This window comes from Melanaphis sacchari, unplaced genomic scaffold (assembly GCF_002803265.2).
Source record: "Melanaphis sacchari strain LSU unplaced genomic scaffold, SCAv2.0 Contig20_pilon_pilon, whole genome shotgun sequence".
NCBI classification, from domain to species: Eukaryota; Metazoa; Arthropoda; class Insecta; order Hemiptera; family Aphididae; genus Melanaphis; species Melanaphis sacchari.
The window spans coordinates 6,537,124-6,554,945 of NW_020271042.1; the positions used below are offsets into that span (position 1 = coordinate 6,537,124).

The 17,822-nt window shown below is 23.9% G+C and overlaps 2 protein-coding genes across 4 annotated transcripts; both read right to left on the reverse strand.

The window, feature by feature from the left end:
* Positions 1 to 1,454: 1,454 nt before the first annotated feature.
* On the reverse strand, positions 1,455 to 5,760 carry LOC112593826 (acetyl-coenzyme A transporter 1-like). Of its 2 annotated transcripts, none has more exons than XM_025338403.1 (9): positions 5,482 to 5,760; positions 5,266 to 5,392; positions 4,967 to 5,126; positions 4,730 to 4,884; positions 4,158 to 4,282; positions 3,585 to 3,769; positions 3,028 to 3,154; positions 2,030 to 2,245; positions 1,455 to 1,915 (listed from the first exon to the last, which is right to left on the reverse strand). In XM_025338403.1, exons 1-9 carry the CDS (start codon positions 5,686 to 5,688, stop codon positions 1,700 to 1,702), a joined length of 1,518 nt encoding a protein of 505 aa, XP_025194188.1. In that variant the 5' UTR covers positions 5,689 to 5,760; the 3' UTR covers positions 1,455 to 1,699. The 2 variants fall into 2 exon arrangements, with proteins under 2 accessions (XP_025194188.1, XP_025194187.1); XM_025338402.1 differs by having other exon boundaries at positions 1,456 to 1,915; positions 4,158 to 4,348.
* Positions 5,761 to 10,800: 5,040 nt separating this feature from the next.
* LOC112593595 (acetyl-coenzyme A transporter 1-like) lies at positions 10,801 to 15,643 on the reverse strand. Of its 2 annotated transcripts, XM_025338072.1 has the most exons (10): positions 15,267 to 15,643; positions 15,063 to 15,189; positions 14,761 to 14,920; positions 14,518 to 14,672; positions 13,745 to 13,935; positions 13,191 to 13,196; positions 12,832 to 13,016; positions 11,525 to 11,651; positions 11,209 to 11,424; positions 10,801 to 11,077 (listed from the first exon to the last, which is right to left on the reverse strand). In XM_025338072.1, the coding sequence occupies exons 1-10, from the start codon at positions 15,468 to 15,470 to the stop codon at positions 10,853 to 10,855; spliced, it is 1,596 nt and encodes a 531-aa protein (XP_025193857.1). In that variant the 5' UTR covers positions 15,471 to 15,643; the 3' UTR covers positions 10,801 to 10,852. The 2 variants fall into 2 exon arrangements, with proteins under 2 accessions (XP_025193857.1, XP_025193858.1); XM_025338073.1 differs by lacking the exon at positions 13,191 to 13,196 and having other exon boundaries at positions 10,802 to 11,077.
* Between the last annotated feature and the right edge of the window lie 2,179 nt (positions 15,644 to 17,822).

Sequence of the window (17,822 nt, forward strand, 5' to 3'; positions counted from 1 at the left end):
GCTTATAGTATAAATCTATACAATAACACGTAAATTATATATCACTATAAAAATTGGTCATTAACACTTATAATTTTTAACCTTAATAGATATATCGTCTTGGCTATGAAATCGTTGTCACCGAAGAATCAAAACCCGCTGAAGATGGTAGTAGAATAATAAAAATACGTTTACAACGATACTGTTCTATATCGTTAGTAGAATGCGTACTTCATAGATTTTGATTATAGTTTTGTACAAAACTTTTATCAGTACATTTTTAATTGAATCATCAAAAAGTATCTAATACGTTGATCTATTTATTTATTTATTTATTTTTTTTTTTTTTTGCAGTGATTTTGACTTACCCTGCCCGGTCCCAGTCATATATCTGCACGAGTATTCTGTTTATTCTAACTACTTGTACAATTACTTCGCGTCGACTGCAGTATACGCCATTTGTCCTAGTTATACCACCTATAGCTATCCTCAAGATTGTGGAAAATACTGAGCTGAAAAATATGAAAAGGCTATATTTACCAGCTTACAAGACTGCCTTCCCGATCCTCTATTATTATTAAGTATTAAAGAATCTAGTTTTTGTTTTCAAAAATAAATATAAGCAGTGATTAAAAATTTTTTCCATCGTTCTTTCAATTATAAAACAAAATATCACATTTTTTTTATACTCATACATACGTGTACAACTACAGTTTACAATATACTTATTTAATACATATGTACAATACATATCACAAATTAACGACGTGACATGAATGATCCGATAGTAATATTGGAATATTTTTTTAAAACTGTCAATGTTAGATACCATTCAGTTTTTTAATTTATATCATTCAAATATGCTACCAACATAAATTATAATGTCTCTGTTTCAAAAATAAAAACCGGAAAATCAAAATGAGATTAAATAACCGATTTTATATAAGTTGTATGTAAGAAAATAGAATAATAACAATAAAAATCTTTAAATAAATATAGTTGTAGATTAAAATTTTTATAGCTCAACAATACAATTTTAACAATTATAACATTATTATTTATTACATGGTAGGTTCAATGGAATAACAAATGTTATATTAATAATCGTATATAGGAAAATAATATTAAAAGACGATCGTTTAGTATACTGTCTATCGATAATTTAATAACTCAATATGACTAATAATGAAATATCAGGTTTACCACAAAATAATGCGTGTTAAAAACTATTAAAATTTATAAAAAATATTTTATAATTAAATTTTAACTTTTCTTAAAGAACTATTTGATAAATAACAATAAAAAAATAAAAATAACTATATTAATAAATAAAAATACATTTTTAATAATACAATTTTTGTTCGATATTAAGAATATACATTAGAAAGGAAGGAGATAATTTTTTTAAATTTTATTTTGTTTAAATTTAATAATATTATGTATAAAAAAGTAATACTAAAATATTTCAGTATTTCAAACTATTAAAGTAAACTAGTACTTGTAAGTAAATGCAAGAATTACCAATTTTTTTTTTTTCAATGGGGTTTGTGGACAATTAAAAATCCATATCTACTCTTTTAAAAAATGTCAATATGCCCAATATTATAAGTAGTGAAAATAATATAGTAAAATACTGAGTAAATATTGAACGAACAAACAAAACGATTGCCCAATAGAAACACATAATACCTGTTTTCATACAATAAACAAGCTAAATGTTTCAGGTGACAGTAATGGTAAATACATTTTTGCTATTTTTTGTAATTGGTTGTTTCACATAGTTCACCAGCCATTTAGATGGGCATTTCGTTTGGAGATTTTTTAGAATATTTTTAAAAATACTATACCACAAGATTCCAAAAATAGTACACAGCACCATTTCAATGTAATATCCGTTCACTGTTACAATACAATCACCTCCGTCTGTTGTACACTTCTAAATAATTAATAAATAAACACGAATATAATTTATTATATTCTGAAATTGTAATCAATACTCAATGAATATTATTGTCATTATTAATTTATAAATAAATTTAGATTAACTTACGTTTTGGAGATCAAGTGTAGAACAATCATTCTTGGAATCAAATGAACATTCTTTGAACGTTAGCAAATTGACTATTCCAAGTACTACGAAAGTTGACCATGCGAAACCCAAATTTGAGAGGGTATTCAATAATGTCATGTAAGTACCACCAAAACGAGGGTCGCTTATTCGAGAATAAAAAGCTAATAAAGCCACAAACATAGTATAATTTAGGATCTAAAAAAAAAATATTTTTTTGTGAATTTAAATAGTTAAAATCAAGTAATTTATTCGTGTATTTAGACTAACAATATAAGTGGAAAAAAAACATACTCCCAAAACTTTAATTAGAATTTTTAAAAATATCTGAATTCTCATCAATCTTTTATTTTATTTTATGGAATTAATTTTTTATATAATTTTTTTTAGTAACACTTACTGTAGTAAGTTTAATTTTAAAATATAACAATAATCTGGTATTAATATTAAATTAGTAGTATGATAAATCTAAAATTAATTTACTATAAAATCTAGAAAAGCGAACCAGGATTAAAAATATTTTTTTAAAATTCAAATCGGCTTCAGTACTAAATACATTTTTTTTGTGCTTTTTAGTACTTTCATAGTTGCCCTAAATTTTAAACTTATTATTTGTATAATACATTTCACGCACACTATTTGACTAGTTTTTACATACACTATACACAATCATCACACTACAGTTTTATATGAAATATGAACATAGAATATTACATATATTTAACCCTTTAAAAACATTCCACTTTCAACGATCTTATCAAATTAAACGTAAAATAGTTTAAAAAAATAATAATGAAATAGAATTATGAATAGATACAGCATTAAATAACTCACTGTTTATTACAGTAATTTATATTAATTAAAAAAAAAAAAATTATTATATTTAAATTTAACAAAAATGGACAATAATCAATATCCACCATAATATATTTTATATCAAACTTTATTGCTTTAAAAGATAAACGTAAGAAGTAACTTACTTCTTGTATTAATAATATAATTACTAATATCACGTAGTAATAACTTGGAATATTTATTACACCATCCGTTTTTATCAATTTTGGTGTATAATAAATTAGCATGACAAAAGCAAGGTTCCAAATTAATCTGAAAAAAATCATACAATTAAAAAAATATATGTTAGATAATGTACATAGTATTAAGATTAACTGAATAAATAATTTTTGATAATGCATATTTATTTTACAAATTATAAAATATTTTAAAAATTGAATTATATTGAAAATAATCTACTTTCAACAAATTAAAAATGAATTGGGCTAACATAACGTTGATTTATTTATAAAAAAAATTTTAAATAAAATAATATATACTATAGAAATTATAACTATATATATATATTTAATACGATTTTTGTCTATTATACTATAATAAATTGTTTTAAGAATGAAAAATAATGAAAACATATTAACCTAAAATATGCAGAAATAATTAATTATTTGGATAAAAGTTAATATTTTATGTACAAGTTAATACGGTACCAATATAATATTAAATTATAATTGAATATATTTACTTAATTAGAGTAGCTTTTAAGTATAGACTCATTGGTTTTGGACCTGAAGTATATCTTGCAATAATGAGAGGCAAAATAATTTTCACAAGGAACATAGATGTATTTATTATCATCATGTCGTCTTTTGATACACCTGCATCAATCAGTTTTAAAGGTGATACACTATCTGTTGCAGCAAATCCAACCTTTTAAAAAAAAAATAAAAAAATATATGAAGTTAAATTACTGAAAAAATACGTCATAAATGTATTTTATCATTCCATTGATGACAAAGTAATATTTATAATTTTATTATAAATGTGCAAGTAAAATAATATTCGATGTAATGTTGAAGAATACGATGTTTATTATATCAACAACTAAAGTACACAGCCATTTATGAACTTGAAAATATCATGTAATTAATTATCTATGCTATTTTTGAAGAAATGTAGGCCTATTAAGGTATCCATAATATTTAGACTACCCAATATAAATTATTATTATTTATTAATATTTGTATAATTTTGTATCTACATTGTTTAAACGTATTTATCTATTTATATTTCAGTTATGATTTGATTTAAAACTTACCCTCACTGTTAACAATGCTATGGCAAATATTTGTATACTAGGTAGTTTGCAGATGTCCCATAGAAGACGATAGTTTTGAAATGTGTTGAGCTTTATGTGGTCATCTTCTAATGAACAATCCTTTTCTTTTTTGAATATAGCAATTAATGTCGTAATAGAGATAAACATAATACCCCAAACGTATAATAATTCTATCAAAATGTAATATTCCTGTATTTATATTTGTGTGTAATTTAAAATAAATTATATATTCCATACACAAAGCTATCGTAATATGAATTTTATGTCAAAAATATGATTATAGTACCAAGAATTATTGTGCTAGTAAATAAAATTATAAATTAATTTAATATTTTTTCAAGTTAATCGAGTACATAAATATATGGTAGGTATATAATTTATAGAAATATCTTCTATAATAGAAAAATTTAGATTTTAAGTGTAGTGTGAGAACTATTTCCCGTGATGGAAAATGTAAGTATTCGTGCATTTTTTGAACATTATTTTAGTATATATACCATATTAGCATCTTTAGTTTTAGTGACTAATTGTTAGATTTTTTAACTACTCACGTTCCATGGTCACTATTCCTCCCGTATCAGGTGTAGTCCTCAGGTATTTGTTGCAAAAGTCTTTAGATGTCAACAGAGTAGACCATACAGAACCTATCATTGAACCGATTGCCAAACCCGTTGTATTGCACATTGATGCGTATCCTACGTTATTTCTGTATACACATAATATTAGGCGGGTCGATTAAAATGCAAAGAGGTTCTATATACACACAATTGGAAAATAATAACACTTACTTTTTTAGCATAGTAAGTGCCCAACCGTCAACAATTATATCTTGCGTGGACACCAAGAAGGTAGCGATGAAAAACACGAAAACTAGTTTCTCTATGTTTGGTTTTCCCGTTTCGGGTAACAAGTTTTTGATGTCGTCAGCTATATAAAGGAAGAATGATCCTGTTCAAAATAAAATCAATATAGTTTTGTTAAAAGCGCGAGAAGTTTTTCTTTTATGACAAAATACCTTTATTGGTTGGAATATATTATATTCTGTAATTGCGAAATTTGATAAATTAAAAATATTGAATTTACATACCCATAATAAATTGCACTGGTATAAGCCAAGACTTTCGTCTTCCTATTTTTTTTATGTAGAAAGCATCTACTAAAGGAGCCCACAAAAGTTTCAAAGTGTATGGCCACGTTACTAAACTAAATACGGCCTATAAAAAAGCACAATTTGTTAGATAAGTATCACAGAACATAATTAAAAATTCAGTGTAAACAATTTTGATTTTTTAACTCGACTTACCTGATCTTGGTAAGAAACATTTTTGTTACTTTGTAAAAATATCGGTATGGCACTAGTTAAGCCTAATTGCAACCCTTGTATTGTATACAGCAATAACAATATAAAAATGTTCAACCAATCTCCTTTTAAATTTGGCTGGTCCGAAATCGAAACATTTGTCACGACATATTTTTGGAGTTTATTTCCATGTTTTTTTGATGTTGTCATGTTTAAAAGTTGTTATTTCTATTTATTTAAAATAACTGAAAAGGTAAACAGGTAACGTATTTGTATCGGTCGGTGCAGTTCACATACTAAAGAAAAATTAATAAAGTATTCGGCTATAATCTAATCAGTATTTGCTGACCCATATAATCGGAATTGTATTTCAGAAATATTTTTAACGACCATAAGACAGTTATGCTACATAAATAACTTAAATCATTTAAGATTGGATTATGAAATGATATATTATAACGTAATTGGGTATTAAATTAAAAAATTTAGTTTATTGGAAAGTATATTATAATCTACGTGTATATCTATTTTGTATTAATACTATTTATTAGGTATACCTACACTTAAAATTATTCATATATTTTATTAAATGTGTTCACATTTATACATAAGACATTTAAATACAAACATTATTATATTTACATTTTAAGATTAAAACAGTGATTGGTAATAAACATTAAGGGATTTCGATTTTAAAGTAAAATTTAATTTAAAAATATATCATAATACTTACTATAAAAATAAATAAGTATAAACAAATATTATTAATTATTATAAATTAAGGATATAAACAAAATAAAACTAAGCATAATATATGTCTTATTTAGAATCCATACTTAGAAAGACATTCCATATTTAGAAATGCAATACGCAATTACGTATTTTAAATATTGAGCACGTTAAAATATGACCATAGTTAGTAATACGCACGCAAATGTATTATTTGTTAACAAATTTTTTTAAACATTTCAGCCAGTATAAAAAATTTCAACACATAGAGATTAAGTAAACGGAATTCCATCAAAATAGTATTATTTAAATTACGGTAGTGATAAATGTACATTTAGTATTCAAAACGTACTTCATAGTGAAAATATTTGTTAGCTATACATAATATTCATATTTTATTATCAATTATAAATCGAATATACAGTATAAAACAATAAGTCAATAAATGTTTATTTAAAAATATTTTTAAGTTTCACTAGACATATGCATAATGAAAAAATAATATATTTTAAACGTCAAAAAAATTATTTTTTTACATTCAATGTATAAGAACTTTTGTAATAATCTTGATTCTTTAATGTTGGCCCTAACAAATCAATGACACGAACTCTTACTTTGAAGTTATTTGAGTTTATTTTTAAAAATTATATACCTAAAGATTCCAAAAAATGGTACTAACAACTGATTCAACGTAATAGTCGTCTTTCACTATAGTGATACAATCTCCTCCATTCGTTTTATACACTTTTATAAAATAATAAAATAATCAAGCATACATTTAAAATTTATTTTAACTGTTTTACCAATATTCTTTGCTGTTTAAATAACTATGTATAAAAATATCAATTGCAAAATATAATATCATGGATAACTGCATTTTGAAGATGTGAATTAGAACAATGTAAAATTAGATCAATAAATAATTTTAAGCAATAAATATTGTTCTAATGTCCAATAGTTATAATGCAATAATGAGTTATGTAGATGAATATAATAGCCTACATTACTTCTACATAGAAACATATAATAAGAATACACACATTCATAAATATATATATTATATATGAATGAAAATAGTTTTAGAAATATTATTTTGTATTGTAGTATAACTATTAATTAGTATAAGTGAACAAAAACAACAATATAAACTTTTGTAGCAAAATAAATATCCAATAATGATCTTAGAATTACTTAACAAATAGTTTTGGGAGCTATGACCTTATCTGATATCTCCAAAGATGTTCATATAAACGAATTAGTTGAAGCAATAATAATTTTATTTATTTGAGGAATTCCGACGAGTGACAACTATATTGATCAACTAATTGCTTGTTTTTATTTTTTTTAGAAAAAATGAGTGATTTGTCATAATTTTGGCGAACGTTTTTTGTATATGTTGATCTTTTAATTGATTGGAGAGCTTGATATAGAAATAGACGCATAGAAATGGGACAGTTGTTTTAACTACATAGTATGTTGTCAAGCATTATAATTGGAGTAAACTGCATTTGTAGGTTAAATCAACTGCAATAGAGCGTTGATCTAAATATAATATTTCAACTATTTGAAGGTATTGAAATAACTCATAAAAATTGTTATTTTGAGAATCCAGGTTATTTAATTTAACATGTTTTGAGGATTAAAATGACTACAAGTTAATGAGTTATTCTGAATTATTTTTACTCTTAAAATAAATATCAATGCACGTTGTTGTGACTAGCCTAGTTGATATGATAATTGATAGTGTACTGTGTTCTTATTTATATTACATAAATAACATTATTAGTTTGTGTATTTCTTATGTAGTACCTTGGTGTGAATATAAAGGTATATATTATAAACCTCGGGTGTTAATCTAGATAACTGTTTTTTTTGAGAAGTAAATAGGATAATTATTGGTCAGTCTAAAATTCCATATTTTTTAATTACAACAATACAGTCTGTAGAGTTTGACCGTCACTTCCATGCTTATGAAGTATTAACTTATAATAATAATAATAATAATAATTAATAATAATAATAACCAAATTATGGGATATTATATTTATTAATTACCTGATGTCACCCCTTCAGTAACTCGAGTTTTAGGCAATGGTGAATTGTATGTTATATTAAGATATAAATTGTAATATTTTTTAACTTTTAAGTTGTTCTCAATGTTTGTTTTATTTGAATCTAATCGTATAAAAAAGTATGCAATGAAACATACCTGTTATATTATATTAAGATTGTTATTTGTTATATTTAACTTAATTTGTAACATTAAATTAAATTAAATTTTTTATCTGCATTTATTTTTTTTATAATTTAGACAAGTTTCATCACACGTTCGTTCCGTATCCTGTATATCTTAATTATTCGTGTTGCGAATGATACAATTTAAGGTACCTATTATAAGTTGAGAGGCAATTCGTATTCGTTTTATTTTACCTCATTAGCATAGGTGAATATTGGGGGCTTAATCCTTCTCAAAACGTAATCAAGCCACACCGCATGGTTGAAGAGTTTAAAAATATATGTTTACATGGATCAGACAAATATGTTAAGCCCCCTAAAATGTGATCAAATATCTGCGTATGTTCATTAGTTAATTACCTACAACAATTTTTTTTATAATATCTTATAATTACACAGGTAAATTGTAGATATGACTATTTAGATAACAGTGTTTCCAAAATTTAATTTAAGTTAGGTAGTGGCTCAGTAGGTTAGGCGTTAGGTTAGGGAAACTTAGGTAGGGTATATCCCCAATCTAAGTTCGAATCTCTTACAGTTCTCAAAACTTTTTGCAATAGATGGATAAAAATAATATTGATTTTAACTCCTTAAAATAGTAGAGATGACATTATTGATGTAGTTATACCGATACTTTTTATGAAGTAAATTAGAACTGAAATTGGCGTTGTATTAACTAACATAGATGAATTAAACTAAGTGGTTACTATTAACTACATAGCGTAGTCAAATTAACACTCCTTCATCCTTAGGCGAAATCTAACGCTCGAATGTGCACGGAATTGACTTATTTGGTGGTCAAAACAACTCCACAGTTTTATGTTTTATTGCAACCGCAAATATAGATAATTTTAATGAAATTTTTGAAGTTGTTGAGTGAGCTTTGAATGGTTAATTGAGTGTTAATTCATATTTGGTTAAAGGCTAGCATTTGTTGTTGACTGTTTTTTCTTGTACTATATTAGGCTTATCGCACATTACGGTAATATGTAAGCCCACTAGTAATTAATATGAGCGTAGACTATGTACTAAGTAGTAGGTGATAAATATTACCAAACTCGATGCGCTGCAACGTTCACAATTTACTGCTAATTGAACAAAAATATTACACATGAGTTCGCTACGAAGTCCAAACATATACCTACATAAGGATAATATTGTTTGATAGTTTTTTTTTTTTTTTTTTTTTTTTTTTTTTTAATCGATAATGATTATTTCAATAATACATTATACTATTATTATTTTTTTAACTCAAATTTTAGCACAGATAACATTGAAATTTAAGTTGAAAAAATGAATGTAGGTTAAATTGGTATATAAAATTACTTCAAACTTCAAACTTTTTAATTATGTTCATGTAAACCACTATTATATTTATAAAAAGAATAAAAAATGTATCAATTTTATAATTTAGTATGACAATTTAAGTCATCATTAAATCGATTTATTTGTGTTATTTATATTGATTTAGAAACTTTAGCATGTAAATTAACATAGTTAAAATAAAAAGGTACAACTATCATTAATTATTATTATATTACAAGCAGTATTAAGATATACTATAGTATTTATGTTGAGTAACTTATATAAATTCTAATACAATTAAGTGCAAAGAACCTAAAATTTCAACTTTTAAGACTTATTACGAATATAATATGTATTAGGCATTGATGATATGGTGAATAAATTAATTACCTTTTAAAATTATTCTCATCAATATTTATTTGAGAATAATCGTCAAATCAAATAATCTATCTTTTTGATTCGTTTATTGGTGATTTTATAAAATTAAAATAACAATAATAAATAATAAGTATTAGCTTAAATTATTAACGTGTTCGTTTAAATATTTTAGGCAATTTAATAAATATGATATTTCTTAAACGATTTGTTATTTAATATCATAGATTGATAGCTTTGGCCTTCACTTAGAAGAAGGATCAACGATAATTTCGACATTTTCTCCGCTTTTTTGGTTAACATATACCAACCAGTAGAAAGGACTTTTGGTTTGAAAATTTTCGAACATAATTTAAACATCCCGTACCAAATGAAGCCGATTACCACGTATATGATTATTTCTAGTAGTAACCGTCCGCATTTATATAAAAGTATTAAGTACCTAAAATAATTTTTATTCATGAAAAAATACGTTATTTTAACGATAATATACACATTTACATTTTATTGTGAATTATGAATGAAATTTATTACATAGTTAATAAGTAATATGAGAATAATACAATTAGTCAATAAATATTTATTAAACATCTTTTTACATTTAACATAATATTCGAGTAACCAAGAAAAATCATTTTAAACTTTGATTTACAAATTCAAACATTGCATAAATATAAATTTATGTTTCATATTTTATAAACTAATATTTGCTATTATCATTATCCAATAATTACGGTTTTTTATTCAATGTTATTAATGAACAAGAATTTTCGTAATTTTCTGATTCTAAAGTATTCGCTTTAACAAGCCAATGAGACGGACTCTTACTTTGCAATTTTTCGAGTATATTTTTAAAAATAATATACCAGATGACTCCAACTATAGTAAAAACAACTGATTCAACGTAATATCCATTCACTATTGTGGTACAATCTCCTCCATTTAATGTACACACCTATATAAAACAATCAAACGATCAAACATACATTTAAAATTGTTTTAGCTATTTTACCAATATTTTTTGCTGTTTAAATAATTATATATAGATATCAATTAATTAAAATATAATATTATAGATATGCTTACATTTTGAAGATGTAGAGTAGAGCAATTATTCTTTGAGTCGAATGAACATTCCTTAAATGTAAATAAACCAATGAAGGCAAATGAAAGAAATTTTGCCAATAGACCTCCAGCATTTGAAAAACTGTTTAATAATGTCATGTAAGTACCTCCAAAACGAGTATCGCTTATCCGACAATAAAAAGCTACTAAAGCTGTCATCATTATACTATATTGGATCTATAAAATTATTTTTATTTTATTTTATCTTTTTCGTAAAAAAATTCTTACTATACCAATTTATCAATCAATACTAGGTAATGAAGTATAAGTTACTCACATCATTTATTGAATATATCAACACTAAAATTACATAGTAGTGCGTTGGAATATCTACAACACCGTTATTTTTTATTAGCCTTGATGCATAATAAAAAAATATGAAAAACACCGAGTTCCAAAATAATCTGAAATAAATAAATATAACTGTACATACATAATAATTTTTATATACAACTTTATTAATTAAGGAGGTATTTATGAATTTTATACTTGAGTGGTGATAACTAATAAGTAATACATTTAAAATTCTAAACAAATTTAGATAAGTTAATGCTTCGTACTTAAATTAAAAAAACAACTAAAATAACTCTTAATTAATTAAAATTAAAATAGTGATAAAATAATATTTAATGAAACTAAAGTATTTTATTTCTAAAAATATATTTAATGGTAGTCTAATTTATAGCGGATAGTTAAAAAAGTATGATATAGCCAATTTATCAAATAAATATTCATAATAGAGAAAAAATGTCTAAAATATCTAAAATGATTAGTTATTTTTAAATTGTTTCAATATTTTAGAGGGAGTTTTGAGGATCAACTTAAGAAATTACAATGAGGATCTAAATTTTTTCTTAATGTTTCTATAAAAAAAAATCAAAATTAAGATGATTAATTTATGAGTTATAAGTATTAAAAGTTTAAATAAATGGAGTGGGGTGGTAAAGAGATACCCCGAAAAATATTGGCTTACAAATTTGCTCATCGAAACTTTAAACACTTATAACTTACATACTATTCTTCAGGATTAAAATTTTTACGTATGAAAATATTTCAAAAATAATTCTTCTCGTTATTATTGCGAAAAATGTATAATTCTCATAACAATGTCTAAAAACAACGCATGAAAAATTTAAAAAATATTAATAATTTTAAATATTTCTAAATGGAAATAGTTTCGTATAACAAATTTTTCTCTATCATGAATATTTTATATTTATATGATAAAATGGCTGTAACATATATTTTGTATCACTATGTATTAGAAACATAATTAGTTTTTACATTTTTAAAATATAATTATACTTTTATATGATTTATATATATATTATTTAATGATAATCAAAGGTTACCACCAGATAATACATTTTCGATATTTAAAGAATTTCAACAAAATTAACATTTCAATAATTGTTTATTGATTTTGTAGAAAATTATAGGAATTTCATAAACTTTCCAGAATTATGAATTTTGTTTTTCATCGTTATTTTTTATTTTCTTAAAATTTGGGATGTTTAGGTTTTATATTTAGTGATAGGATTTGAAAATTATTAATATATAAATTTGATGCTTAAAATGTAATACTTGATGGGTGTTAAACTTAGGAGTATGCTCATTGGTTTTGGACCTGCGGTGTATTTTGCAGCAATCACTGGTAAAATAATTTTTATAATGTACATTCCTGTTTGTATGATCATAATGTTGTCTTTTGGTACACCAACATCTACGAGTTTCAAATTCACCACTCTCTCACTTGGTGAAAATCCAATCTTAAATAATCAATACATATTATTCATAATTCTAATTGATAAAATTAAAACCTAACTGGATTGGTGATTTAAAAAAAAATAAATAATTTATAGTATAGTAATTTGATTTTATACTTTTAAGTTAAGTTCATAAATTAATATAAAAATATGAATATTCAATTCGATGATACGTACCTGCTTCTACCAAAATAGTATTAACCATTTCTTTTATTTCCCGATTTTACCAAAAATTAAAAAAATCCAATTTTCATATTCATAAACTCAGGTAAAATTACATTTATTAATAACTTTAGGCATCAAATATAGTATCAATGTCCAAAAGTATGATAATTAAATTTAAATTAATGCATTATAATTGGAATTAATTAGAGAACTGGCTGTGGAACAGAGCTATTTAACCATTGTCTATAAATTGATTTATTTTATAAAAATTTATTAAAACGCTATATATACTAAAGAGGAAAACGTATTTTTAAAGCAGAGAACTTTCAAGTGATTAATTACCACAAAAACAACTTTTGGTACAGCCACCGCTCTTTTTAAAGAATAATTTTCAAAAAATATATTTCATTTAGAAATTAAAATTAAACTCAATTTGTTTAAGGCGAAAAATAAACTATGGTTAAATTAAGAAACTGATTCCTAGTAAAAAAAAAGGTACGTCAATTATTTAATTGAATATTATGTAAGGAAAACTTAAATTTTACTTTGATTATGCTCATATTTACTTGTGATGTCAACAATGCTATTGCCAATAATTTAAAACCTGGTATTTTTAAAATATTATATAAAATTATATAGCTTTCAAGTATACTAGGCTTTGTGCGATTGTTCTCTAATCTATTATCTTTTTCATTTTTGAAAATTGCTATTAAAGTTGTAATTGCTATAAATGAAATAGCCCAGACCAGAAATAAACCTGTAAACAATTATATGGGATATACATTTTATAATTACATAATATTTTAATTATTAATATTTTAAGTATCGAATAAATTTAGTTTCAATCATATTGCATAAAAATAATTTTAGAATAAACTTATATTATCCTCTATCCTATTGTTCTAAATGTCTTTAAAAATATTTCATAATTATGTTTAGTATATATATATATATATATATATATTGGCAACAAAAATAAAAATTGTTCTTTACAATTGTGTGACAATAATTAATTATTATAGTGATAACTGTAATATGTATGAACTGCATTTTTTTTTTATGGAAATTAATTCCTAAATATATATGTAAATATACGTATATATATATATATTTATAGTTATCAGCTTTAAGCTTCAATAATTATATTTTTCCATATTACATAAGTATAAAGGAGTGGATATTATGCCTAGTAACAGCTCATTCTAATCAGATTATAATATATCGGTAAACTTAAAAGTTTTAATTTTATAAAAGACTGATTTTCTAAAAAGATTTTTTTAATACTAGATAACGCTAATTACATTTAATGATAGTTAATTTTTTTTTTCTGTCGACTTACTGTTCATAGTCATTATTCCTCCAACTTTGGGCGTTATCCTTAAATATTTATTGCCAAAATTTTCTGACGTCAATAGAGTAAAGGATGTGGTACTCAAAATTAAACCTATTATTTGACCAACTGAAGCGCACGTAGAAGCATAGCCCACATTGTTTCTGTGTAGAACCATAAAAAACACATTCATATATATCTAAAAATTGTTTATGTTTTATAGTATACGTCAACGAAAATAAAACTACAAACTTTTGTAGCAAATCCAATGCCCAGCCATCAACTACTATATCTTGTGTGGCAGCCATGAAATTAGATATAAAAACCAAAAATATTAGTTTAAGTATGTTTGGTTTTGCCGTTTCAGGTAATATTTCATTAATAGTGCCAGCCATGTAAAAAAAGCATATTCCTATTTAACACAAATCATTGTTAAAACTGAAAAATATATATATATTTCAGTGTTTTGAAATCCCTAAAACTCAAGTTTTATACAGTGATTTCTCAATATTTTTAATCGAATAGAATTAGTAAATAAACCTTAATGTGCATACCTATTAAAAACTGAACTGGAATGAACCAAGACTTACGCCTCCCAATTTTTCGTATGTAGAATGAATCTACCAAAGGAGCCCATAACAGTTTTAGGCTAAACGGCCATACAACTAGGCCGAATAAAGCCTAAAACAAACATAATATTTTTATTGTGAAATAATGTAATTATATTTGAGATTAAAATGCCAAATAGATATATTTACCTGTTCATTATAAGTTACATTTTTATTGCTCTGCAAAAATATTGGAATAACGATGATTAAGCCTATAGGCATGCCTTGCATTATGTAAAATAACAATAATAAAAAAATATTCAGCCAATCCCCTTTCAAATTAGTTTTGGCCAAAATCGATTCGGGTTTCACTGCGGATTTTGATTGTTCATCTTCCTGGGTTGGCAATGTCATACTTACTCAAAATTTTGATGATATGATAAATAAAAATTATATTAAATTAACTAAATATTTATATACACCACATGTCTTGATATATGAAGGCAAAAACCTAATATTTAAAATTATTTTTAATATTTTGTTTAACTTTTGATAAAACATGCACGCTCATAATTGAAATAAAAATCATTAAATAATCGTAGAAATGTTTATCAATAAATAGTGCGTAAAAAATATTTGTAATTATAACCACATTGATAGAACTTAAAAGAATAAATAGCGAATCAACGTGCTAGATTTTATTATTTGATAACCTGTATGACTGTGGGTACAAATTACATGTTTTTAGCGTGGATTAGTTAATTTAGTAATCTATATTACGATGCAATAGTGATAGACAATAGCAATAATGCTATTTTTCGTGTACCATTGAAATCGATAAAGTAGTTAATTTGGAATAATTAAATAACTTGAGATCATTTTGTCAATATTTTATTATACGATGATAGTGTGATAAACTAAAATTAAAAACTTAAGAAAGAATGAAAGTAAGCAACATAATTCAACGATCTAATTTGATTTTGTAAAATTTAACATCATGATACATAATTGTAAATGATTAAAAATGTAAGATCAATAATATTTATATCAAACTGTAATATCAGAATGTAAAATATGTACAAGAATATATAATATTTTTTTGTAACTTATTGACATCAATATCGAATATTTGGTCTACGACGTTTACAGCGAGATAAAATTTTTGATGATTTTTTTTTTTAGTAATTAAAAGATTAAAATTACAATATAAAATAATGAATAAATAAGAATTATTATAAATAAAATGTGATTTTTGTACACAATAATAATATAATTATTAATAATTATCATCAACAATCAACATAAAAATGTCAGGATTTACCAAACTAGAATTTAGAATTATTACAAATAATAATTTATTATTATTCTTATTATTAACGGTTTTATTCTACTTAATCGAATATAGAGTTTTTGTTGAGTAACTCATATAAATTCTAATACAACTAAGTGCAAAGAACCTGACATTTTTACTTTTAAGACTTATTACGAATATAACATATATTAGGTATTGATATGGTGAATAAATTAACTGCCTTTTAAAAATTATTCTCATTAATATTTATTTAAAAATAATCGTCAAATCAAATAATCTATCTTTTTGATTCGTTTATTGGTGATTTTATAAAATTAAAATAACAATAATAAATAACAAGTATTAACTTAAACTAATAACGTATTCGTTTAAATATTTTGGGAAATTTAATAAATATGATATTTCTTAAACGATTTGTTATTTAATATCATAGATTGGTAGCTTTGGCCTTCACTTAGAACAAGGATCAACGATAATTTCGACATTTTCTTCGCTTTTTTGGTTAACATATACCATCCAGTAGAAAGGACTTTTGGTTTGAAAATTTTCGAACATATTTTTAAACATCCCGTACCAAATGAAACCGATTTCCATGCATGTCATTTTTTTCTACATAGTAACCGTCCACAGTTTGGCAATTACAACCATTTGTGACACACATCTATACAAATTAAAAACATGTACAGATGAATATATTATTAAATAAAACGATCATTATTCGTTATAAAAATAGCTAATTATGACGATGTCGATTTCCATACTAGACGATTGAAACAAATTAGTATAAACAGAATTTTTGTTAAATATAAATTTAAATTAATCAACTATACGGATGTATGTAAATAGTTGTCGCTATGCTTACAATATAGTTTAAGTATATACTATTTCAGTAGTGTGCTCAAAATGTTTGAAATGACTTTTGAGTTTAGTAAAAACTGCTTGTAAATTATAATGATTTATTACTAATTGTGTGTAAGGGAATTTTTATATTTTGTATATCATGAGTTAATCTTATAACCATGACGTAAAGTATCTCATAATGACGATAAATATGATTTCATTACTTTACTTTATATTTCATCATTATAGATAAATTTAACTTATACAAATAATTAATAATCCTACAGAAAAAATATTAAATGAGAAATAAGATTCCCCATCTTCTTTTTTATTCTATTCCTGGATTTTACACATTTTTTATAATTTTTATTATATATATAATTTATATTATTATTATTATTATAAATACAATATTTTCAGAAAAAATGTTTTCGTTCTGCTCTAATACTAATAAGAAAATTAATTAATATAAATAGTTTTATCAAAAATACATATCATAAAATATATTTAGTGATACAGGTTGACAGATCATTTCCGCTATATTTTTCGTGTATCCTTAAATTAAAGTTGAACACACGTATTGTAGTTACCCACTTGACACTTCACGTACATCA